Raw genomic sequence first — 26,634 nt, 5'->3', positions numbered from 1 at the left:
CGGAAGCAACGAAAAGAATGCTGGGAATGTTACCCCATCGCCATGTTGGTTTAGGAGAAATGAACACCCCGATACGATTCGAGACTTTAAACACAGAAAACTTCCGCGCTGCTGAAAGTATATGAGTAAGATTAATTGAAGATACGAAAGAAAGTAGAAAAATTAAAATGAGCGGTCCAGAAGAGCGAAAAGCCAAGCGAAGGCGGCACAAGGGCAGTTCTGTCGTCAAGACCTCAAACCAGACATGTCAAAGTTTTCCTGGGTCACTAGGTTTTGATATGTCAAACCCTGCTCCAAAGGAGATATTGTCGCCAAGTCTTGATTCCGAGGTAGTTATTTTACAGTGTTGTTGTCGTTGTATATATAATTGATATAAAATTATGCTAAAATTTTTATTTTATTCATGAAAAATTCTATGTATCGTTTTCGCCATCGCGTGAATGCTAAACTTGAGAAGTTTTCTGTCTTCAGATATGTGTGAGTATTGCTAAAAATTCAAGTCTAGGAAGTATCTTTATGACTGTTGAAGTTTATTTTCCACAAAAATACATAATGCAGTGTACCAAGTGCTATTCAATTAGCTGCACTGCAGGCATGTTTGTGCTTGCCATATATGGCAATCGAAGTTTGACCACTCTGTTTCTAATAATCACGATAGAAACACAATATCACTATATTTGTTTTGGAAGAAGACTAGCCTGACCATTTCTAGTAGAATTATTTCTTTGTGTAATATGCTCTACAGAGAGTTGTCAAGATTTGGCAAGAAGCCAGACTCTTTATTAGTGTATTGCAATGAAAGTGTTAGTACATGTGATCCCTCGGTGAGTTAGTATTGCCAGTACTAATAACTTAAACAGAGGAGTGAAAGTTTCTACCACAACCAGGTCCTTGACATCTAGTACCAAATAAGTATTACCTTACAGTCTGCAAATGATATTTATAGAAATCTTTGATACAAGGAAAATATAAACAACTGCTAATGGTCTGTTGATTTGTTCATTTCACGACAAACAAAAGGAAAGCTATTTTTGGCTAGAAAGTCATCATCATGTCTTCTCAGTTCTGAAGTAATTTAATTTCAAAAGATCCAAATTATTAATTTATAATCAAGAATTATTTTAATCCAGAGTTGTTAAGATTATAAGGTTCGAATTCTGCTGGACATGGGGTATGTAGTCTATAGGCTTTGTAGTACTTATTTGATTTTTGTTGAACTATCTTAAAAGTAGAAGAAGAAAGAGATATAACAGAACATGCAAGTGTCATCTTCAATTTTATATTCATTTTGTGTCTCTGTGCTGAACCACTACAATAAGTGGGTTCGGTTCACTTTACAACCATTGTTGAAAAGTAAAATCATATGGCCGTTGTAAAATTACACAGTAGATCTAGGCAGTTTTTATAATTGTCTAAACTTCTAAGTAGTATGAATTTTCAATATTTTCATCAAACATTAGGACTGACAGCACAATGCTTTCTCTAAAAGTTGATAATGATATATCCCAAAGGAGCAACAGTTCAATGGTGTTGAACATTGCTGGTTTGTTAAATAAGTTGTTATAGGTAAATTCTGTCTAAACTAATGGTTTTCAAATGAGATGCAACATGTAGTTCCATTGATACAGTTCAAAGATTTCAATTTTCTTTGTTGTCAAACTGTCTATTGAAATATGTGTAAGAATCACCTTTCCGTAGTACAAGAAATATTGGGAAGGTATGTTTAAGAATATGTCGGGGGAAGCTTTCATTACAGGAAGAAATTGACTTTTGTAGAGCATACAGGGCTCGAAATTAACATATGCCCGTCAGTCCGTGACTGCTAAAAAGTCTGTCAGACTGATTGACATTTCTTTTAGTCAGTCCGATGGGACTAGTCAATTTCCTAAAACGTCATTTTGGAAAACCTATTCATAAAATTGTAAACACGCTTTCGGCATTCCTCTTTAGATATCACACGAACCAGATTAGTAAATATAAATCTCACATAAGTGTTAAAATAACATCTGAGGCACATTTAGTTCAATTCCATTATCTAATTTTAATGACATTAACAAAATATATTGATTATTTTTGGAAAACTCTGGTGGACTGGTAAAATTTTTTTGCAGACTGGTTGAAATTGTACCTTTATCAGTCTGGCTGGACTGGTGACATAAAAAATTAGTTTCAAGCCCTGACATATTTGACCATCAGAAACTATTGTATACTTATAAAATGACCACTTGCTTGCAGGATGTAACACTATAAAATGAGTCCTGATTTAATCCTGGAAGTGCATGTATCTTAAATGCAGATATTAAGTTTGTAATTGAAGGTCTGAAGGCTTTGTTTGATAAGGATGTGTAAATGAAGATATATTAAGGATTATCTCCCTCATGCATAGCTCTTATCCTTAGACGAATTTGACTCCACTTTTTTGGCACACTGTTTTTCCCTAAAATAGCTCTAAAACTTCATTGTTATTTCGGATTTCAAACATTTCGGTTGAGCATCACTGAAGAGACATTATTTGTCGAAATGCGCATCTGGTGCATCAAAATTGGTACTGTACAAGTTTTACATTAACAGATTACTTGCAGTGATTTTTCGACATTTTTCATGAGGGGTCTGGGTGTTTTTGATTGGGAAAAAAATCATTTTTATCATATTGGAAAAAATCAATAACATTGTTATTAACTTTAATCATGTTAATTTGTGTGTAACGTACAATAAATAAGTAATTTTAGCACATATTACATTAATTTATGAAAATAACACTTGTCTCAGTTCTACATTCATACATTTCTCGTAAGTTGTCAGTTATTTTCTCCGAATTTTCATATATGATAGCTAGGTCTTTATTTTTGTGTCAAATGCACATTATAAAGAGTAGGTGGGTTTTTTTTCCCCAGTTAGCATGTTTCTTTTCTTAGTCACAGTATTGGACAAACTAGAAAATCCACTTTCTACTATAGCTGTGGAAGATTGAGTAATCATGTGAAACACAGAGTTAAAAAAAATCCCTCAGAACATCATCCTGATACAACTAAGTACTATTTTGAATTCTGTGACATTTCCAATGTAAAACCATACAGTTGTCTGCATCTTATAGACGTACAAACACATCGCCTGTTTCATTATTAAATGAAGACTCTGAACAATGTTAGGTTTTAGAATATGTTGTACATGAAAAATTCTATTTTACAAAAACAATGCGAATTTTGGAAGTTTTCAAAATGGGAAAGGGTTTGGTTTTTTAACCTTAATTGGAGGTAGAAAAATCACTGACTTGATAATCTTTGAAACACTGTAATTTGGGTGATTCAATTATATTTGCAATTCCAAATTTGTATTCATATTATTGTACAGTAGAACAAATGCATTCGTGTAGGTTACATGCTGATCTCAATATGTAAGGCATACAATAGAGGTTTTTTAAAGGGACTGATTCACGATTTTCCCCAGCATTTTTTTTTTTTCACTTTTGATGATCAAAATCTACTGTCTAATGTGTTTAAAAGAGTTCACATAAAAATTAAGGTTATACATTTTCATAGAAGCTCAATTTAAAGAGTTTATTATTTGTTTTGTATACAAAGATTGCGGTATGTTATTGTTTACGAAATTTTCAAAAGAAATCTAAGTATATTATATCTTTCACATTTCAAGCATTTTTGGGGTAAGTGTGTCATCTAATAGTTAGAATTTGTGACTATACAAAATTAAAATGCTTTATATGACAAAATCAATATTTCAATTGTTTGTTTGTATACATAAAAAGGCTTGAGTCTTTGTTTACATATAAAAAATTGTGAACCAGTCCCTTTAATTACTGTGTTCTTAATTTCATCAAACTAGAACAAATATTTAGGAAGGGGAGGGAATTTAAACTCTGGGATGTGAATAAATTGAGGAATTGACTGTACAAGTTCACTGTTGAAACCAATTTTTTGCTCGCCTAATGGACTGCGTTCTTTCAGCTGTTACAGACTTATCATAGTTTCCAGTGACAATTGCTACAGCTGTAAAAAAAAATTATTTCATTTATTGATTCATCTACTTGTACGAGCTGTGGGTGCTGCATGACTTGGAAATAAATTGTGATTAGGGTAAAAGAAAATCCAAACAAATGATTTTTCATTTTGCAGACTATGCAGAAATTAGAAAAATTAATGGATGCCAAGGATGATAGCGAACTTCCTCAGCTATTGTCTCTGTCCAGAGGCCCTAACCCATACCTGGATAAGGAACGGTGTCTTCTGTGTGGGTGTGAGAGAAACGAGGTTCCTGACCCACTTTCATTTGGAGATACTGGTATTAATTTGAATTTAAGAACATGAATGACCATTGCTTATTATGGAAATATTTAGCATAATATATGAAATTTATCTTCTTTACTAGATACATTTACATGTTTATGTTTCTTTGTTTAGATGGCTCGTGCAAGGGCATGGAAAATGCTTTGTCTCAGGTACATAATGCAGCATTTTAGAAAATGTCAATTTCCTGGTGTTTTCATTTTGTAATACTAAGCAGTGAATAATAACTCGCCTTTTTTAATTTAGTTACCTTTGTGGGTATGTTTGGAGTGCAGGAAAGCCACTGAACAAGGGATTGATAGAAAAGTTGACATGACATCATTTATGGTATGTCAGTTATTGTATTGTGTTATGCAATTTAGTCCCATCATTATGCACTATAAAACTTTGAAGATATTGTCAAACTTTGAAAGTTTTGAATAATTGGTATCAGTAAGTTGGATGTGAAATCATTGAGTGCTCAATTTCAATAGCTGTCTGTTGAAAAGCGAACTTTGTATATTAAGGATGCAGATTTACCACCAGAGCCATCACCTTTGCCGTTTTTGGACCCAGGTTTGGACTCTGAGCCAGCTGCACCCAGTGGCACAGTTTGTAACTGTGAGGCATGCTCAGAGAGAAGGTTCAACTTTTTTTTTTTTTACAAGTCTCTTTAAACTATTCATACTTACAGTACCGTAAACCAGCTTTTGTTTTTGTGCAAGACAAGTTCACAAGCAGAACGTTCGTGAATGTTTTTATTAGCTAGCCATTTATTATGTTAATGCATAAAGTGTATGTGTACACACACAGATATAACTTGATGCAAATACTATGACCATTGCTAATTTGCAAATAAAATAGTCATGGAAAAAAAAGTTGATGTCCTGTAATCCATTGAAGATCTCTATTTTCTTTATTTTAGACAAATAGAGACAGAACATGACAGGGAGACTCAGGAACTTCAGAACTGTTGGACCGACTTACGAAAACTTGTACGCATGTTGTATGGGAGACGGGAGGGGGATTTGTATGAAGAGGATACAAATGTTCCCGATGACGATTCGGCCCAAGAGCTGGTTCATAGGTTAGATTAACTCTCTCATTATGTTTCTTCCAAAGATTTAAGGTAAATATCCATACCACCTTTCAAGATTGAAACCCCAATAGATTTCTGTCTCAAATGTTGTCTGTATTTTGTCAAGGATATTATATATTGATCAAATCATGTTAAAAAAAAAAAAGAATGTTTGTCCAATATACAACCTTTTATAAATATACATTAAAACATGTTGGGTTTTTTAAATGATAATTTAAAAAAAAAAAAAAAAAAATTGAATAATTGATTATTTTTTTTATCGGTGGAAATATGTTTTTTCTCTTTAAATTATTTCAAATGTATTAAATTTGAATGTTTTCAAAATTTATTTTCTTTAAATGAACCATACTGTCAAATTTCAAAGGGATGAACTTTTATATATAGTGGTCCAAATTTTCACTGTATGGCCTTTGATATCAAGAAAATTTTGACGTCTGAAACCTTGAAATTTTTCAAACATTTCATTGTTTTACCTATACACTCCACACACCATTAGACACAAAATGCACATGGGGTACAGATGAGATATGATGAATGTGTGTTTCACATTGAGTAATGATCAAATCATAGACTAATGATTGAATGAAAGATGTTAACTGGTTATCAGTAGCTTTGTTGTTCAGATTTTATGTCACTTGAATATGGTCATGACATCACAACAGATGATTATTATGGTAGTTGGATCAATGTTAAAAGTATGAACAGAGGTTAAAGGTACATGCACAGCATGTAGATCAGAGAACATTTTACATTTGTGTAGTCAGTTAGTGTTAACCCCTGCAACAGGTTTTGGGGAAACTTGAATATTTCATATTACTGCAATGCAGGCATATGATGTGGATATTAACTGCATGTAGTACCAAGCTGTTTAGGCCTGTATTGTAAATTGTGTTATATAAACTTTGACCCTCGGCGAAGGCTGTGACCATGATATGTACAAGAATACACAAGAAATTTAGATAAATGCTATTTTGCACCTGTCATGCTGGTAATGTTTTAGTTCATTGTCTTGAAAATAATTTGAACATAGATATATGTATACAGATTTGTTAGAGATATACACATTCGGGGGTACACACATGTATTAGGTGCAAGATTTTGCATAGATTTCAAGGTCATGGCAACATTGTATAATAACTATAATGACCATATTTCATATCTAATAAATGGATGGTGGAATTTTTGTAATCATGGTATCATTTTGAAGGGTTCATCAAATAAAAATAATCCACCATAAGAATTTTCTAAATTTTGTTTACTGCTTGATTTATTTCACTTAGAATTTAACATTGAAGTATATGGGAAAAGCATGTTTTATTACAATATTTTTAAAAGAAATTATATTTTCATACAAATATCTTGGTAGAAAGTTACAAACACTTTCTCTTAGTGAAAATATGAAATAAAATTAATCATTGACGACAACATTTTTAGAAAATTTGATTTTTCTTATTTTTACAAAGGGCAGACAACTCTTCCAAAAAGTCTTAAGTGCAAAAAGGTCAGCCTCTAATCATTTACCAGTCATGTGAATTTCATCTGCTTCACTTTCATCCTTACTTAACAATAAACATTTATGTTGATCTAAATCTTTCAAAATTGTTCATTATCCTTTCAGTATACATGGAATACCTTTAGTACTAAGAATATATAACAAAAGTGTAACAGTTGGTACATTTTATCATACAGAAATATGCATGTTGCAGTAGATGATTTGATATATGTACTATAATTAGTATCGTGATCTGCAGTTCACAAATTAAGTGGCCTAAGAATAGATACGACCTACATATAGGTGAGCAACATGATTTCATCACACATCATAATTAATAAGATTTTCAGTATTTATAGACGTCTGATTGAAAATGAATAGGAATGACTAAACAATTTTATGATCGTTGTTATTGTTCAAAAGTTTGATGTAAGAATTTTTTTCTCTCCCTCTTTTTAAAGCAACTGGATATCTAATATCTAATTTTGTTCATTTCTCATGTAGTTGTTTGCTTTGAAACAAATCGGTCAAGAGGGGACATCAGTTGGGTCTCCAATGTTCACTGAAATTCCATTGGGTTTGTTAAATTGTGATAACATTCATGATGCGTAATCAGCATGTCAGGTGTTGATTGACGTACATGTACGTGTAGTATGGATATTTACCTCAATTCTAAAAAAGAAATTATAAATCAAGGATAGGGTTTGTTTAATAATTAATCTATGTTGTTTTTTTTTTTTTGCAGACTGTGTGTTAGAGATCCTCACCAACTCTTCCTAAGATTGGAGTCCCAGGTCCGAGAATTTGTGATAGAAATGAAAGTGAAACTGCTGAAGCAACTCAACTCTGGCTACAAATCTCCTCCTGAGGCCAAGTCTTTCATTCAGCTCCTTCTGGACGAATATGAACATCTTTGTGTGGTCTCACGGAAAATGGGCAAAATTTTAGAAAAATTAGTACGCATTACTTTGTATTTTCTCACAGAATGCTACATGTGTTTGTGTATTGTTTACACTTACAAAGGAAGCACACCTAGATTGAAAATTTGCAAAAATTGCATGAATTATCAGTTTTCCGGACTTTTTGATTTGTTGTGCTTGCAGATATTTATTTGATATTTGGTACATTGCTTTGCCATAACAAGTTGCAGATCTAGTTTGAATTTTGTCTCGGTTGATTGATTTTTCACCAAGTTATGGCCCTTGGATTTAGAAAAATAGCATGAATTATCAGTTTTCCAGACTTTATTTTTTGTTTTGCTTGCAGATATTCATTTGATATTTGGTACATTGCTTTGCCATAACAAGGTACAAGTTTGAATTTCGTCTCGGTCCATTGATTTTTCACTAAGTTGTGGCCCTTGGACTTCTAGCATAGTAATACAACAATGTAGCTAAATTATTCATGATCACCAACATTTCACAGTTCATTGACTTGGTTAAAAGCTTAAACCTAATTATAAATTTGTCTTTTTCTTGGTCTAGTCTTTGTACCTGAATAGTAGTTGATTTCCAACCATTCCTATCCTGGTTCCCCAATTTTCTCCTTTACCATAACCTACATAATGAATTTCGAATATTGTTGCGGTCCAGTAATTTTGCGACCGGTAGGGGTCTATGTATTGCCATGCAATACTCTCAGAATGCTTGGGTGGTTTTTTTTCTGTTTTAAGTCATGGCATAAAAAAATTGGATTACTTCATTCATAGACCTGAAATGGTTAAGAAATCAGTTTCATTTTTGAAAAACGCTGGTATACTTCATGCAGCGCGAACTCTTACATTTACGTTATACTTTCATAACAATCAGAATTTCCAGTCTTTAAAATAGATGTACTATATTTATCAAGATTCATATGCACATCATTTATATATGATAATTATGTAAGATATGTATATTATAGATAAGAAAGTCTCTTTTTTATAGATAACATATCAAATGCAAAAACTTTGGATTTCTTTGCTTGTATAACCAAAAGGAGGATCTTTAATGTTTAGTGTTCGCCAAAGCAGTCTTTCGTACTAAGTCACTAGTGACTGTTTATTTCAGAAAACTGATCATCTCTCTAAGTTTAATGTGACATGGGAACTGCACAACAAGCACCTGTTTCAGTCCATTGCCTATACAGAACCTTCCATTCAGAGCAGTCTTCACCTTATTATTTCACAGCTCAGGTGAGAATTCTTGGCTTTTGTTATATTTCATGAAACAAGAATTACAAAGTCTTAAATCAGTCTGATTAAGCTACGTGTAGCGACATTTATAAAAAAGAGTAACGGATCAAGGAGCTGATTTTAATCAGATTGGTCTGAAGTGAATTGAGTGGTGATGTAACAATTGTCATTCAGGCATTGCAAAATCCTCACTGAAAGGTCAATCATGCAAGCAAAGTTAAGTTACTCTCTTTACACCGGAAGCATAGGGCATGTTTGTCATTGGAGTTTAAAGCTTTGCATAAACAGTATTTTTAAAAGAAACGGTGTGTAGTAAAGCTTGTGGTATTCTTTATTATGCTAAGTTTCAGCAGGTTGTATTATACATGTATATTTGATAAAAACGAGGTTTAGTTTCATTGGGTTTATGGAGGACGCTTGATTGAAACACACATTTTGTTAATTTTTAGGGTTGGGATGGCTGGGTGTTACTTCTGTAATGTTTATTTCTGTATGGTACAATTAGTACTGAGAATTTCAAAAATGAAAAAAAAAAAAATAACCAAAAAAGACCTAAAACCAAACTGAAAATGCTTGACTAGATAAAAAACATCCTCTATATCCAGAAGGGGGGGGGGGGGGTTAACTACAAGTTCTATTTATCAGTTTGAATTTACATTTCCAATACAATTCACTACTACTGCCTTAAAACAATTTTGTTTATAGAGTAATTGCAATGCAGGTTGAGGTATGCAATGTAAGTTGTTACAGAAATCTTTACTTTCAAAAAATTCAATTGCATGTGAATAAACAGATTTTGACAGAAAGATTGCACTAGAGATACCAATTCGATATAACTAACATGTTCTGTTTATTGGCACCTGATGTACTTGTACACTGTAGCAAACAAGTATTTTTATCCACCATGTGAAATGATAATAAAATTATGAAGTACAGAGTCACTTCGGTATATCCTAGACTATTTTGGCGTTACGTCGAGGGTGGCATTAAAAAGAATTCATCAATTTGGGAAAAAAGTGGTTTATCTATCAATGAGTTATTTTCCTTTTATTGTTGTTCACACATGACAAGATTTGAGAATGCATGGTATTGTTTTGGTCTAGTTCTTAAAAACTCCGTTGAATAGTGGGATGTTCTGCGATTGAGCATTTGTATAACACCTACGTAGATGTACAACATGTGTTAACATTTGAAATGCAGTGTGTACTGTATTTCATATTTTAATATTTTCACTTGTGTATTAAAATGACGTTACAATTCAGTTTGACAATAGATAGTAATGATAACCTATTTTTCAAATACAAGGCCTAATGGTATACACCTATTTACTGGCTATGAGGACAATAGCAAGTTTATTGTCCCCCAAGACAGCAACTGTAGTTGCTGTCGAGGGGGACAATAAACTTGCTTTGTCCAAATAGTCAGTAAGTAGGTTTTTTTATTATACCAAAGTAGACTTTACTTGTGTCAGACATACCAAAATGAAGTAAACTAATTAGAGTTATCGGACTTTGACGTCACAGAAAAGAAAACGCGGGGAAAATATAGCATCCAGTAAATAGTTTCGAGACTATTTACCTAGGGCAGATAGTTCAGAAACTATTTCACAGCTAGCATTATCCAGAAGAAATAGCAAATTTATTCACCTAATATTTATATAGCAAAAACATTCTGAGGTATAATAATAATTGTTATTTTATTTGTTGCAGGCTTGGTGCCGCCTCTAAGGAGTCGTATCATGAGGATACATATCCGAATCTTTTACATCGTTACTTAAAGTTTGACGATGAAATGTCTGTGATATCTGTAGTGTGGCGGGACAGTCATCAACTGATTGAACAATATAACGAGGAACAGGTGGGTGCCCTATTGCAGACCTACGTTACTTTGATTGACATGTAAAACTTGATTGATCTGACTTCCCATGAAGAATATACAAACAGATGTGAATATTGTATTTTACACTTTGCAGGCCACATTGAAATTGAAACAAAAAATGCTCAAAGAGGATTGGGAGTTCTTCAAGGCACAAAGAAAGATTTTGGAAGAGCAGGTGGTGAAAAGTAATACCTCACCAATGTCTCATAGGTATGTGTATAGAAAAGTCTATCTAATATGTGTAAATGTCTGCCTCCCTGATATAAAAAGTAATACCTCACCAATGTCTCATAGGTATGTGTATAGAAAAGTCTATCTTAATATGTGTAAATGTCTGCCTCCCTGATATAAAGTCAGAATTGATCAAATCTGACACCTGTCCTTTTTTAATTTGCATATATTTTTAGTTTTGAAGCACAGTTTACAGAAACGATGCGGATGATGTTACAGGGGACTAAGCCAGGTCCCGAGGAATGCCATTGTCCGCGATGTAACCGGAAGAGGTGGGTTTTTATATCCAAGAAAGTTTATGTGCAGTTGTTTAATTTTTTATGAACAGTATGCTGATTAAATCACAAAATATTCCAATGACATTTTAGTCAAGTGAAACATTCATTTTGCTGATGCAGTATCTTGCAAGTCTCAATTAGCACCCACATGATTTTATCTGCAATTTATAAACTGCTCTGTATGATAATAGATATTGTAAACAAAACAAATGTAGAATTTAGTGGGGAAGCAAATAAGATACCATATAATGGGTAAATGACTGGTAGATTACAGGAAGTGGAGATGAAGAGATAACTGCTGCACCTAAATACAGGACAAGTAGCAACAATAGTGTGTTCAGTTTAAAACTGATTGTCTCCCTGCAAGAGGTTGTAATCTTGCTCATTTTGTTAAGTTGCAATCTCATTTATAAATTCTAATCATAATTAGAAGTCTCCTGAGGGGAAATCTAAAGTTGAGATCATTCATAGTGGCTATATTGCACAAGATTTGTAGGTCCTACACAGGGCATGTGTTTTCTGAAGTATTATAAATCCCTTGAGTTCCCAACAGGCTGTCTGAAATGTCATAGCAGTAGGAAAGTCAATGATAAGTTAAGTGGCAGTGTTTTTAAAAACATGAGCAATTAAGATATGGTGATGAAACTGCTGGTGATCTGATACAACAAAGCTGACAAGACATTATAGTTTTGAAAGTGGGTAGATTATTTTTTTTAGTGATTTCGGTTTTGAAAAAGATGTAGATTAATAGCATTCACTTTCTGTGACCTTGTTCTGTCTTTGTAAACAACTTGTGAATGACATAAAATCATTTTGATTGATTCACATATCAAAGTTAGATTAAATTGCAAGATTTCAAAATGCAGAAAATTAAATTCTACCTTTTAGAAATAAGTCAAAACATTTCCCACCCTCACAAAATACCCATAAAATGGTATTTCACCTTAGGAATGAATGTTGATATGTACCTTAACGGGCATTTTTTGGTTATATAGTGAAACTTCTCTAAACCGGGCGGCTCTTGGACCAATAAAAATGGTCGGTTTATAGGGATGGCCGGTTTACTGAAAATTTAGCATTTAGAGACATTTTATCTCAATATTGTCAAAGTAGGTACTATTCACTTTCTTCTGGTGATCTATGATAAATTATCGGTAGAGATCAAATTAGTCCATTTCTACCTGCAGGTAATTATAAATTCTCGCTGAAATCATCTAATTTTAAACTGAATATCTATAACAGGATACTTAAAGAAAACACAGAAGCCTATCATTGGAATTCCTCTTACCTATAAACACTCTGTTTACATTCATCGCTTACATCATTAACAAATTTGTTTTGACGTTTTTAAAAAGTACAGTAGTAAATATGAAATTGTAATTTGAATATTTCTTAGGAATTTTAAGTCTATGGAAACCAAGAAAATTAATTTATTATTTAATGATTATCATTAACAGTCATTATATCCATGCGATAGTATGGTGCAACAATATGTCGTTTGATACTTAGGGCTGTTCCATTAAAACATATGAGGTACCCGGGGACGGCAATTAAAAAAAAATCTATGGGTGCTTGTCATTGGTAGAAAATTGCATATATGGTGGGTACCTACCGCCAGAAAACTGCATCTGTGGGTGGTTGTTTTGATAAAATCTTTATTTTTTACCGAAACTGAGAGGAATGCAACGAGAAGGGAAGGGTTGAAAGTAGAATGTGAAACGAACGCCGTTTTCTGTCTTCATTTTATCTCGGTCGATGAGGTTCCGCGATCCGGTTATTGTTTCCAGTTTGACTCTAAAATTATAGCGACCGGAAATTTGGATTATCTCCCTTGTCCAAAATGGAAAACAAAGCGAGCTCGTGGTCCATTGAAACGGTTTTTGATTTTTTCTAGCTGCAATAATGTAGCCCTATCCAATTTTTTTTTATTCTGACGTTTTCGGGATGAGGTTACAATTCCATAGGATCTCCGTAATGGTGCAAAATAATTTTATGAATAACCGATAAACTCTTCACTGTGTATTAGTCCCAAAAGTTGTTTACAAATTACACCAAAAGGAGTACCAACTTTGTGCTCGGGCATGTCTAATAAAGGTGTTTTTCAATAAATATAATGTACAGCATGCAAAATTCTTCGTCTGCTCCGCCATGCTTGTTATCGCGAAATCTCGTAGGTAGATCTAATGAAAAACCTAAACATTGACAATCGGCGCGAAAATGTAGTTACTTGAGCCACTTCGACAAAGAAAGGAAAATCATATTGTTGCAGAAAGAATTTACACTCTGCTGTTCGGTTTTTAACTTGATATTAAATTCAAACCTTTTCAATACCAACGAAATAGCTTTCGCCTCCATACTTGTCCATTGATGTAAATACTACTTTATATGACATATGCAAATGACTTGACAATCGGAAGTTGAAACTTCAGTACATCAAACATGGCGCACAAATATGAATCGAGAAATTGGAATTTATCGAAATTGTTGAAAACGGTAGAATAGAGCCTCACAAATCTTAAGTTGCAGGTTGTAAATTTATATATTGACTAAGAAACATAGAATATCATTTTATTTACGTAAAGAGACACATTTTCTTGTTTTTTAATACTCAAAATACTAGTCAATTATAAAACTTTTAATAGATCTAGTTGTTTTTGAACATTTACAATACTAGACTTTTTATGAACAGGTAGACTTATAAAATTAATTTAGTTCATCATGTTTAAGAAAGACAGTCGTGATAAAATAAATTGATGGTTCTATGATCAAGCTTCATTGATGGCCAGTTATTTGAATGGTGATGACACCCAAGATACTCTTCTTCTCTTTACTATCATGCTTGGGAACATCTGAAAATAGACCTCTATACAGGGGTTATAAATAGTCATTCATACATATTGAATTTAAAGAAAAAGTGTATTTCACATTTATTTCACTTCTATGGGTGGTGCCGCACTCTCTAAAATTGCTTCTGTGAGTGGTCCCTCTTTACATTTTTATGCTTTTATGGGTGGTTACCCAAATTTTAAAGTGCCTTCCCCGGGTACCTCATATGTTTTAATGGAACAGCCCTTATTCATTCAATATGTTCCTAACTGTTTTTTACACTTTGTACAGAATTTAGAAGGGTAGCTTAGATTAGCCAAGTGTCACTTGATACTCATGATAGCACAGGTAAACAATAGAAATTAGGAAGGCCACTTGTGTTTTTCACACCTCCAGTAGATAATTTCCCACCTGGCAATTTGCACACCTGGCCGATTTTGATCACCCTCTGGCTAAAATTTTCTAGTCTTCAAAAAGTGAAGAAGGGTAAATTACACATGTTTGTTAACAAATGTACCTTGAAAAGTGGCCAATGTCCGGTTTTCAGGGGTGGCCGGTTTTGTAAGACTTTCTTTGTACGGAAATGTTAAGATTTCTGCCAGGACTTTGGAAATCGGCTGATATTCAGGGAGAACCGGTTTTCTGAGGGGCCGGTTTGGAGAAGTTTCACTGTACACAACACAATGATTAAAGTACTAATGTTTAGAGAGTATGAAGTAGGGATTAGTTATGAAGTGGACATGGGTCAGTTAACACTTGCTGGTCAGTAAGATCTAGTGATAGGAAGAGTAATGATTGATTTGTCCTCTGTGTAGATGCCCCTGTGATGAGTGTACAATAACTCATATGATCACCTGTGGAATAATCAATCCTGAGGCATTGGAGGCTAGTAATCCTGGGGGACACCCCACCTTTCTCCATGACCCCAACCGTTACCGGATTGATGTCAGTCCACCTTCCATGTCAAGTACCACCTCTAGCAGTGGGTCATCTAGTCCGCTCATCCCTGAGAGACTCGCTGACCCATTCAATGAGTCAGTCCTAAGGTGTGTGGTGTTTACTGATTATTTAAAACTTCTATTGAATTGTTAGTTGTTTAACCCCTTTAGAGAATTTTTCACTCATTTCAATACACCCTAGAAATGAAACAAGTTTTGTGAAGTAAGTTTTTTACATGTCTTGTGCATTGGTCAAAAAGTTAGATGATAAAATCCTTCAAATAAAAGTTAACTTATGGATTTAGTTTTATGTTTAAAATGACACCATACTTGGATGAGATTTGAGATTTATTTCATATATGCACCTCAATAGGGAGGGTATGGCAGACCATGAAATTCAGTCCAACGATGGAGAAAATGAAGATCGTGAAAGAATGGATGAGGAAAATGGTGACGATGTGAATATATACGATGATGATGAGGAGGAAGATGAAGAGGAGGAGGAGGAGGAAGAAGAGGACAAGGAAGCAGGTCAGATGGCTGACATGGACATATGTGATGAAGAAGAAGAAGATGATGATGATGATGAACTTGATAACTACGATATTGACTATGATGAAGAAGATGATGGGCGAGGAGTAAGAGAGGAGTCTTTGGAGAAGAACTCGCATGGTATTAGGGAACTGATATCTCCCTCCATGTATTTAGGAGATGATGATGATGACGACGACGACGATGATGATGAAGCACTTGATGATCTCATTAGCTCAGAGAAATGTGATTGCTTTCACTGTAAAAAGCAAGCACAGAATGAGCTTAAGGTAACTGTAATCTTTATGTAATACATTTATATACTATGTATACTTTATGTATAATGCATAGGATCAAACTAAAATGTCTTGAATTATAAAATGAGTTTTATAATGTTGCTGCATGTCCAGATTTAGTTTTACTGCATATTGAACAAGTTATTCAACTTTGTTTTTTATGCCCTCCGAGATCGAAGATCAGGGGCATATTGTTTTTGTCCTGTCTGTCATTCTGTCTGAAACTTTAACCTTGCTAAAAACTTTTGAACAGTAAGTGCTAGAGCTTTGATATTTCACATGAGTAAGACATTTCCATGGGTACTAAACCTTTTCACCTTGGCATTTGACCTACTTTTAGAAGATTTGACATGGGTCATAACTTCTGAATGGTAAATATTAGAGCTTTCCTATTGCACATGAGCATTTCTTCATATTTGTTCTTGTGACCTTGGCCATGTTTGGAATTGGCCATTATCTGGGACATTTGTGTTTCACAAACACATCTTGTTAATCACTTGTCTTTAGAGACTTGACTTTTACTTGCTGGCAGTCACTGTATCATGTCATACTTTAAATAATTGAAAGCTGTAAATGCTGAGAATAAGCATAAGTAACACTAGATTTGGACGAGCAGTGTATGCATTATAAATGACTATTCTAATTCATTGCTGCAAGCTCTGCCCACCAGCAGTTAATCATTGCACAAATGTGTGACCTCAAACAACTCATACCACTGAAATGAACAACTTGTGTCAGCTTGAATTGACTTAATTTTCATTAGTTTCTCCATCAGGTTGTTTATATGAATATATAAGACAGCTACCCAATCTTTTAATCTTTTCAGACAAAGCAGGAAGAAAACTCTTGTAAGTGCTATGCCTGCTTACGAGAACAAGGAAATACAGTGTCGACGTCTTTACCTCAGACCGTTGCTCCTGAAACATCACGACCAGCTGAGCTTCATCTGTATCCTCACATTCACGGATCTCCCAGTCTGCATGCACTGGCCAATCACCACGTTCCTCCTCTTCTACCTACTCAGTTGTACGACCTCCATATGCCAATCCGCCAGCCTAAATCCTTACTGCACACTACAGGGAAAGTTTTACCAAAGCTGGACTTTGATAATCCTGAAGGAATCCATGAACATATGTACCATGCTTATGGAGAATGGGATAATACTTACGATGCTCGCATTCCTTTTCCTAAGTACAGTGGTATTAGTACTGATCTTCTTCCTCCTCCTCCCCTAACGACTAATTTCTCCACTGCAAACTTCTTGAATGAACCTTTCTCAGTGGCAACTCAGATGGGGGTTGAGACCGTATCAACCACTACAATACCAACAAGTGCTTTCAAAACCTCTGTCAGTCACCATGTGTCACTGTCTACTCCCCAGTCAATGGCAAATGTCTCAAACATGAGCCATGACCATAGTGCTGTGATGGTGACCCATAGTGATATGCCTGTTAGTAGTATGAGCCCACCATGCACAAGGCCAGTCACATTGGGAGGCAATATCTCACAGAATCAGGCAGTCTGTCCCGCCCCCAGTGTATCATCAGTAGCAGACCAAAAACAGCATTCTCAACACTGTAAAAGGCATAACTCTACCCTACTAGGAAAGACCAATGCCAACTGCCAGTCTCACAATAATAATAACAGTACTAGCACAGTTAAGGTCACTCAGGAGCTATTCTCTGCTGCTAGAAATATCCGGGAGAATGCCAAAGAGGGCATGCAGATGATTCGCCAGTTTGCTAACAGTTTAAATACCAACAATAACAGCCATTCTTGTAACCACAATAATCGGAATGCTCCCAACCATGTGCATCAGCCCACTTCAGACCATAACCACTGTCCAAATGGTGTGTCCATGCCGACGACTGTCAATAACGTTAGTGTGGGCACATCAACTGTTTGTATGGAACCAAATTGTAACAATCACTGTGGGGATGAGAACTGTGATAGTGTAGACGACAGCTGCTCAGAACAGAGTTCCTCCACGTCCACATCCAACCAAAAGGAGGGCAAATACTGTGATTGCTGCTACTGTGAATTTTTTGGTCATGGAAATGTAAGTACATGTACATTTGATTATCCTTTAGAAAATTTGAAAATTTATTTCATAAAATAAAGATTCATTCCACCCACCCCCTCAACTTGCATGAATTTTTTGTAAATGTTGGCACAAAATGATGAACACATCTTGCATTTTGATGAAGCAGAAACTGCATTGTGTAGCATCATTGTACCTATGCATCAGAGCTAGTAACTTCTTAATTTGCCTTACAGCCTCCAGTGGCACCAACAAGTAAGAATTACGAAGAAATGAGGAACAGGTTGCGACTGAGGCTAAAGCGGAAGGTAAGGAAATTATCTATAATTCGTATATGAGTATAAAATTCTTTGCTTTAACATAGCTATGTAGTTTGTATTGATATTGATATGGGAGTGTACTTATGAATTTTGGGTTGATTTTTAGCTCGCCGGGGGCGGGACGAATGTCGGGAGAGCTATTGTCATACCCCCGGCGGCAGCATCCTTAGACAGCAAGGTTAATGTTTTATGATTGAGTGTAGTTCCTATTATAAGTTCATATTTCACATACTTACACGTATGTCTTGTACAAAGAGCTTTTTCCAAACAAATTAACTTTTAAACTACCAGGAATAAGGGATAAGGCCTTTATGATTAGCATAATTTGATGTGCTTTTCTAAAACTTTACCATGGTAAAACTTTTGTCAACCATAATAGACAGAATTTTGATATATATTTGAAATTTTTATCTTTGCTATGATACCAAACTTTCAAATCTCATGACATCGACATTAAATTTGACCTGCATATACTTTTGAAAAATTTAATCTTGTCAGTATCTTTTTATCCAGAAAAGACAGCACTTTCATTTTTAATGTGTTCTTTCTGATTCAATATTAATGTTCTGATGTTGTGACATTGACAATGATGTTTAGCTTATTGTAAATTCGAACTTAAGCTTAGCTACAATGTATATGTCTTTGAATGATAGGAGATGGATCCTTTGTGCATGTTATGTTTATAAGTAGTAAAGTTTGAAATCGGTTTGACTTGAACCAGTGTGTCACCTTTGCAAATTAGAAATTATGCAAGCTTGCATGCATACCCCCTGGTGAGCTGGGTTGTTTTTGACAAATCATTTATAATATGAACACGTCTCTTTGCTAAACTTTTAAAACCAGCTTATTATGATGAATTATGAACTAAGATACATGTACAATTTATTTCAGCAACAAAGTGAAAAACAGCAGGATGCTCACCATCAGAATTGTATAATGGCAAATTCCAATCACAATAACAACTCACCAGCCCCACCAGTGAAGTGTGAAGACAAACCAGAGAGTCCAAAGGATGACCCGGTGGATGTCAAAGGCTTGGATGAACTGCTCAACTACATTAATGGTACCGAGAATAAAGACCAGGTTCCAGAAAAATCCTCTAAAGCATTGAAGCGGGCTAGGCAGAAGCAACGTAAGGCCGAGGAGAAAGCCAGACTTGAAGCAGAAAGATTAAGAAGGGAAGAAGAGGAAGCTGAAAAAGAAAGACAGAGACTAGCTAAGTTGGAGTTGGAAGAGAAAGAGAAAGCAGCACAGAAGAAAAAGAAGAAGAAGAAAAAGAAAGGAGTGGAAATAACTAATGGTATTGACCTAGATCTGAATCTTGTTAGAGAACCTCCAGCAGGTAGAGAGGATGACACAGCTCAGAAAGAGAAAAGCAAATCTAGTGCCAAGAAATCAGCTTCCAATACTTCGCAACCAGTAGGCAAAGTCAAAGACACTTCAAATAATGCCACATCTCCAAGAGTTGCTGAGACAACAGCAGGAATTCAGGCTACTGCCCCGATGGTGAATACTCCCAAAGCTGCCAAGGAGAAGAGTAACAAATCTAGTCTGCCTGATAATACAAAAAAGCTGGGTGAAAATAAGAAGGTTCCAGTAACAAATGGCAATGACGGAAGTGCTAATCATAAAACCAAAACTGTGATAGAGGAGGTTCTGGAACAGAATGCGAAAAAAGTGAAAAAGACTGCTGTCAACCAGAGTAATGTTATCTTACAACCAGTTCCTGTTGCCACTCAGTCCATGAAGACAACAGTATCTCCCAAAGTGTCAATGGCCCAGCAAGTCCAACAGCCCATACAGGCCCCTAAGTCACAAAAACAAACAGGTCAAGAGCAACTTCCAAAATCTGCACCTGCCTCAAAACAGACACCTCAGTCCCAGAGACAAAATATTCCTCAGTCTCCTCGGCAACAGGCCAAACAACAGATACCACCTGCCCACCAACAACAATCCTCTGAAGTTGTTAAAAGTATGCAGCATCCTCCTACTCTGCATCCTCCATTTTCAAATATTACTAAGCTTTCTAAACTGACCCCAGAAGAGATTAGTAAACAGCAGACTCTAGCTGCACAACTGATAGCCAGGCAACAGCAGCAACAACCCCTGCCACAAAAGCATGTGCCAAGACAGAATGGGGTACCTGCTAGCTTTTCACAGCATATTCCAACAAGTTTGCAACAAAACCATGTAGTTAGGCCTTGTGTGGTTCAGAATGGGAAGACAAGTATTTCTCATGGAATGAATGGTGTGATGTTTAGACAGCCTCCACCCCCTCCAGTATTTTCCTCACAGCCTCCTACTTCACTGATATCCAAGTCACCGGACAAGAAAAACAATGCTCACAAGCAAGATGATTCACCGCCAGACCAGGTTAGTTTATGCTTCATAATGTGTCTGAAATTGTTTTATTTCATAGTAACAAAGTAAGTTATGATGAATAATGATGGATGTACATATATTTCTTGGAAAACTTGATAATCTTGCACACAATACATATAAATGGGTGTAAGGTAGTAATTTTGTCGTACTTGTGTAGAATATCACCCATTTGGATAAAGGCAATTCCAGTTGTTGCGTGCTTGTAATGATGAAACCTTGCATGAAGTTAGCAGATGGGAAGAATAATACAGCAACTTTAATTTCTTAATCGAAATAATGAACACTGTACATATTTGCTTTGCAAAACTTTATTTGTTCTATACTGCACATGAATAAAATCATTCCATGTAGACATCCTCTACGTTTTCCAGTAATGTAAGCTTTGCTTAAATGTTAAATAGGGTAAAGGAAGCAAGAACAAGAAGAAGAACAGGAAGAACAGAAACAGTGAAGATTTAAGTGTCATTGGTAAGAAAAGTACAACAGCACACTGAAAACTATTCTTGTGTTTATTTGAATTCATATTGCACATATAAATCTCAATTTTTCAGATGAAATCTTCATGCCAAAGTCCGATGGAGATATCGATAATGGAGAGATGGATGAGGTGGAAAAAGAACTTGAAGAGTTTAAAAGGTGTGATTTACCATCATGTAAAGCCCTAGTCAAAGGAGAAATAATTAAGAAACGTGTGAAAATAAGCAAAATGCGAACAAATGTCCAGAGAATTCTTGTCATGACTCAGTAACAGCGGTGGCAATGCTGCATCAATGTCAAACTTAGAGGGGAAAAAATTTAACCGTGACTTTATGTTTTGAACCAAGGGGAATAGGACTTTGATATTTCATATTTAGATTTCTCATGACAAGGCCTTTTGTTAATTCTCCCAAACAAAAGTTTGGACAGCTATTGTGTTTATTCTATTCTTATTCTTCTGCTTTATCACGCCTTGAAATATTCGCAGCCTTTCTTTGTAAGCCGTCGATGAAGGTATTTTACTTGGGGATATCATATGATACGCCATTGTGTTGAGTTGTACAGAAATGTTTTTGTTTTCAAATTGAAGAGGGTTAGGGTACGTTTTGGAGGGATCAAATGAGGATGGGTCTAACATAGAACTCTTTGGGGGAAAGATTAATTCCAAAATTCAAGAGATATAACTTTAAAAATGTGATGGAGTCCAGGGGTCTTTGGAAGTAAGAAGAGAATGACAGGGTCTTCAAACTAATATAAGGGTCAAGAGACTCCAGTGACATTGACCTCTGAACATAGAATAGAACTGGGAATGGTAGCAACATGGGATCTTCAAAAATGAATAGAGAATGATAGGAGCTACCAACTAATATCAAGGTCAAGTGACTAGTGACCTCTTACCGTGAACATACAAACTTATATGCCTCCATTACCATGTCAGGTTTGTACAACTTCCCCAGGCCATCAAGCAATGTGTGCATGAGTATATTGCATAGAATTTTGGTGTGTCTTCACATCCTCGTTTTGGTTTAAATAACACGTCCCAGAAAATGTTCCTCGTACAATATAATCCTATACTCAAAAGATAAAATTTGAAAGAAAGAGAGCTTATTGCTATGAGTACTATATAAACAGATAAGGTCGTTTAACAAAATGATGGGAACAGAAAATTAACACGAGTTTTTTCTCTTATATTTGTAAACAAGCATTGCATGCTAGGCACTGTATGGACACGTTCATTGCTGATTAGAGGGTTAAAGGTCAAGACATACTCCATTATACGCCTGTCTCGGACAGCATATAGTAAATGTAAAACCAGAGTCTCTGTCTTATCAGATTTTTTCAGGAGTAAAATGTGCAACCACATCTAAAGGAAAATATTATATTGCACAGTGGCAGGCTCGAGAACAAGACAATTGATTTTTTGTCACCATATCCTAAGTTTTTTGAAATGTATTGCCATTCTCTCCCCGTTCTTCATTTTCAATCATGGCCTTGAGAAAACAAGCTTATTACCGAGGAGTCGTCCTTCATTATATCATATACCTAGTTGTGTATCAGCCCTGATACACCTATCTTGGCTAGGGTGAGACAGCTGCAAGTAGGTAGGGCTGTCTCGCCCTAAGGGCCGAGATATCTCTGTCTCGGCCCGTTGTCAAGGGGCTGTCTCGCCCTCAAATTTCAAATGGCTATTTCTTCTTTAATCTTTTGAAATCTAACATAACTACATGAAAAAATGATGTTAGACACAATTTTTTTTCAAATATAATACTTTCTTCCACGACAAAATTTAATTTAAGCAGAAAAATTAAATAAAACCGTTTTCAAAAACAGCGCTAAATTGTAGCGAGTATCTAAGCAAAGGGGGGTAACCCAAGTAACAATTGTTTATTTAGAACAATAACACGTTTAACTTCATTTAAAAACAATCAACGTTCTAGGCGACAGAAAACAGTAGGAGGATTATGGAGGGTGATACTAAAGCATTATTAGAAATTCCCGGTCCTAATGGAGATCAAAATGTTAATTTACGGTAATTTTGATGTAGAAAATTAAAACGATTTCTGAAATCTAAAATCCCGAGGACTTGGCAATAAAACGAGAAAAGCAGAACCAATATCTTCCGACGTTTTTCAACGACTTATAGATGCTAAACAGATGGGAAACGGTAAAAAAAACTTACTTCAGTATAAGGTAACATTCACTAAGCAAATAAATAGCAGCATCAGATCTGTAAACATTCCCGTTCATACGATGACGCCACGTAAACAAAGTTCTACAACTCTTACAAATTATATGAAATAATGAAAACGGGCGAGTTTGGTAAATCCGAAAAAAGAAATAAAAATAATTCACTTATTTCCAATTTTAATATTCATTAGCAAGCCCCTAGGAGCTGCTTAATAGTATATACATGTACATGAACAGCACAGCGATAGATATGACGAGTTTCTCAGCCAAGCAGTTCAAAAACGTTCAGATTCTAGACCACATGAGGGGATGTCCATGATTAGGCCTAATCATCCAATTATTGTGACCAGCAGTGGAATAAAGCTACAAAACCCAGACTTTAGCATGTTTCATAATGCCAATAGTACTGGAAACATAACCATTAAAGTAAACTCACTGAAGGAATGAAATAGTCAAATATTGTTGTACAGTATACCATGTAGATCTATTTATGTTTGGGTCAAATCCCCCCCCCCCCCCCCCCCCCCCCAATTTTTAAAAAAATGTTTATCAACTTGTTGTGTTTTAGGTATATGATATAAACAATATCACACTCTAATGTTGATCTCGGACCTGGGATTGCCCCTCAAGTGATCTCGGCCCTCGCCCTACGGGCTCGGGCCGAGATCAACTCTCGGGGCCAATCCCAGGTCCGAGATCAACATTAGAGTGTGATATTCTATATATATCATATACCTAGTAGTGTATCAGCCCTGATACACCTATCTTGGCTAGGGTGAGACAGCTGCAAGTAGGTAGGGCTGTCTCGCCCTAAGGGCCGAGATATCTCTGTCTCGGCCCGATGTCAAGGGGCTGTCTCGCCCTCAAATTTCAAATGGCTATTTCTACTTTAATCTTTTGAAATCTAACATAACTACATGAAAAAATGATGTTAGACACAATTTTTTTCATATATAATACTTTCTTCCACGACAAAATTTAATTTAAGCAGAAAAATTAAATAAAAACATTTTTGAAAACAGCGCTAAATTGTAGCGAGTATCTAAGCAAAGGGGGGTAACCCAAGTAACAATTGTTTATTTAGAACAATAACACGTTTAACTTCATTTCAAAACAATCAACGTTCTAGGTGACAGAAAACAGTAGGAGGATTATGGAGGGTGATACTGAAGCATTTTCAGAAATCCCTGGTCCTAATGGAGATAAAATGTTAATTTACAGCAATTTTGATGTAGAAAACTGTTTTAAAACGATTTCTGAAATCTAAAATCCCGAGGACTTGGCAATAAAACGAGAAAAGTAGAACCATTATCTTCCGACGTATTTCAACGACTTATAGATGCTAAACAGATGGGAAACGGTAAAAAAAAAAAAAATTACTTCAGTATAAGGTAACATTCCTTAAGCAAAGAAATAGCAGCATCAGATCTGTAAACATTCCCGTTCATACGATGACGCCACGTAAACAAAGTTCTACAACTCTTACAAATTATATGAAATATTGAAAACGGGCGAGTTTGGTAAATCCGAAAAAATAAATAAAAATCAGCAATGGAATAAAGCTACAAAACCCAGACTTTAGCATGTTTCACAATGTCAATAGTACTGGAAACGTAACCATTAAAGTAAACTCTCTGAAGGAATGAAATAGTCAAATATCGTTGTACAGTATACCATGTATTTATGTTTGGGTCAATGACCCCCCCACCCCCCCCCCTCCCCCTCCCCCCCACCCAATTTAAAAAAAAATGTTTATCAACTTGTTGTGTTTTAGGTATATGATATAAACAATATCACACTCTAATGTTGATCTCGGACCTGGGATTGCCCCTCGAGTGATCAGGTCTGAGATCAACATTAGAGTGTGATATTGTATATGTTCCATATCACTTTTCAATTTCAATCTTCACTAAAGTGATTTGATTTTAACATACGTTATGATTTATTCATTTGTTACAGATTTTGTTTGAACAATACGCCAGTAAAAAGAGAAAAATTACAAGTCAACATGAACTTGAAAGATATTTTCGCTAAGAAGAAGTCTGGGTTGGGGTGCAGCTGAGCAACAGATACCCATGGTGCATCAGACTTTTTCAGTGTTCGGCTTTGAATATTGAATTTTTTTTCGTCAGTGTTATAAAAAGCTCTTATTGTAAAATGAAATTTGATCAAAGTATTTCACCAATTTTCTTCCTGTCTGATTAGCATTGGTAAAGAGTGAACTGATAAAAACAGTTTAAAGTTATCAATGCCTGCATTGTACTGGGAAATTTTTGGCCCCATCTATTTTGCCCTTATCTTGGATAGACAAATTCAAAACAGGACAAATTTGGATATACTTATTACCCTAAATTTGTAATAAATGGTTTGGGGCAAATTTGAATGAAGTTGTTATTCAATCTGTATAGGGTGAAATTATAGGAGTTGAAATTTTCCCAGTACACATTACTACAAGGATTTTATGCAAAAGTTTCAACAAATTAAGTTTTGAAATGAATTTTGAAACCTTTTAGACATGAAGGCTAATTGATTGCAATTAAATATCATCGTGGTGATGTCCGAGATTAATTAATAGACTTGGATACCACAATTGTCTTGTTTTGAATAATGATGACCTTAAAATATATTAATTGCACTTGTTAAATGATACCTAATATTTCCTGTGAAATATGCTGTACTTCTGTGTCACAGCCTAATGGCTTTTAGTGATTGTTGACCGTTTTCCCAGTTGTTAAAGCCGTTATTTTTATTTATTTCCCTTTTTACCGGCTTATGTTTTAATCAGACTATGCAAAGCACATACGTTGCTCTGTGGATGTCAATCACGTTTTTGTCAACCAATGTCAAAGTGCAGTGTCGGTGTTAATCGTAAATTGAATGAATTTCTATTATCCACTGTGTTATATGTGATGGAATTAATATACAATGCATTGAAGGAAAGATGTTTCTGGTGTCTGAATTAATTATACTGCTGTATTGATGATGTGCATGCAAGATTTGTGTTTGTGCATGAAAGTACTGTTTGACATGACCTGTAGATAAAAAGATTTAATAATATATACTTCCTGCTATTGGGATCTAGAAGAGTGATTGGAACTGGCAGATCCACTCCGGGGCTGAGGATGTCTTGGGCTTTGTTGCATGTTGGCCTAATATTTTGAAGTTATGTTGCCATGTACATTTAATAAATGAAATGGACACTTGA

At 35.2% G+C, this 26,634-nt stretch overlaps 1 protein-coding gene across 2 annotated transcripts; it reads left to right on the top strand.

The window, feature by feature from the left end:
* On the top strand, nt 1-26,634 carry LOC125658219 (protein FAM193A-like). 2 transcript variants are annotated; one of them, XM_048889383.2, is made up of 20 exons: nt 1-329; nt 4,131-4,296; nt 4,416-4,453; nt 4,548-4,628; nt 4,808-4,923; nt 5,206-5,367; nt 7,617-7,827; nt 8,920-9,044; nt 10,754-10,901; nt 11,017-11,132; nt 11,330-11,425; nt 15,073-15,303; nt 15,569-16,016; nt 16,849-18,081; nt 18,300-18,371; nt 18,490-18,561; nt 19,275-20,756; nt 21,167-21,233; nt 21,317-21,401; nt 25,389-26,634. In XM_048889383.2, exons 1-20 carry the CDS (start codon nt 168-170, stop codon nt 25,489-25,491), a joined length of 5,214 nt encoding a protein of 1,737 aa, XP_048745340.2. In that variant the 5' UTR covers nt 1-167; the 3' UTR covers nt 25,492-26,634. The 2 variants fall into 2 exon arrangements, with proteins under 2 accessions (XP_048745340.2, XP_048745341.2); XM_048889384.2 differs by lacking the exon at nt 18,490-18,561.

Source organism: Ostrea edulis, chromosome 9 (assembly GCF_947568905.1).
Source record: "Ostrea edulis chromosome 9, xbOstEdul1.1, whole genome shotgun sequence".
Lineage (NCBI taxonomy): Eukaryota > Metazoa > Mollusca > Bivalvia > Ostreida > Ostreidae > Ostrea > Ostrea edulis.
This window is presented reverse-complemented; position numbering and strand designations above follow the sequence as displayed.

What these genes read in the sequence shown, in the direction of transcription:
- LOC125658219 (XM_048889383.2), top strand. Translation starts at nt 168, where the DNA reads ATGAGCGGTCCAGAAGAGCGAAAAGCCAAGCGAAGGCGGCACAAGGGC. An exon ending in AACAATATAACGAGGAACAG is followed by an intron (nt 10,902 to 11,016) that starts GTGGGTGCCCTA and finishes TACACTTTGCAG; the next exon opens with GCCACATTGAAATTGAAACA. An exon ending in GAACTTGAAGAGTTTAAAAG is followed by an intron (nt 21,402 to 25,388) that starts GTGTGATTTACC and finishes CATTTGTTACAG; the next exon opens with ATTTTGTTTGAACAATACGC.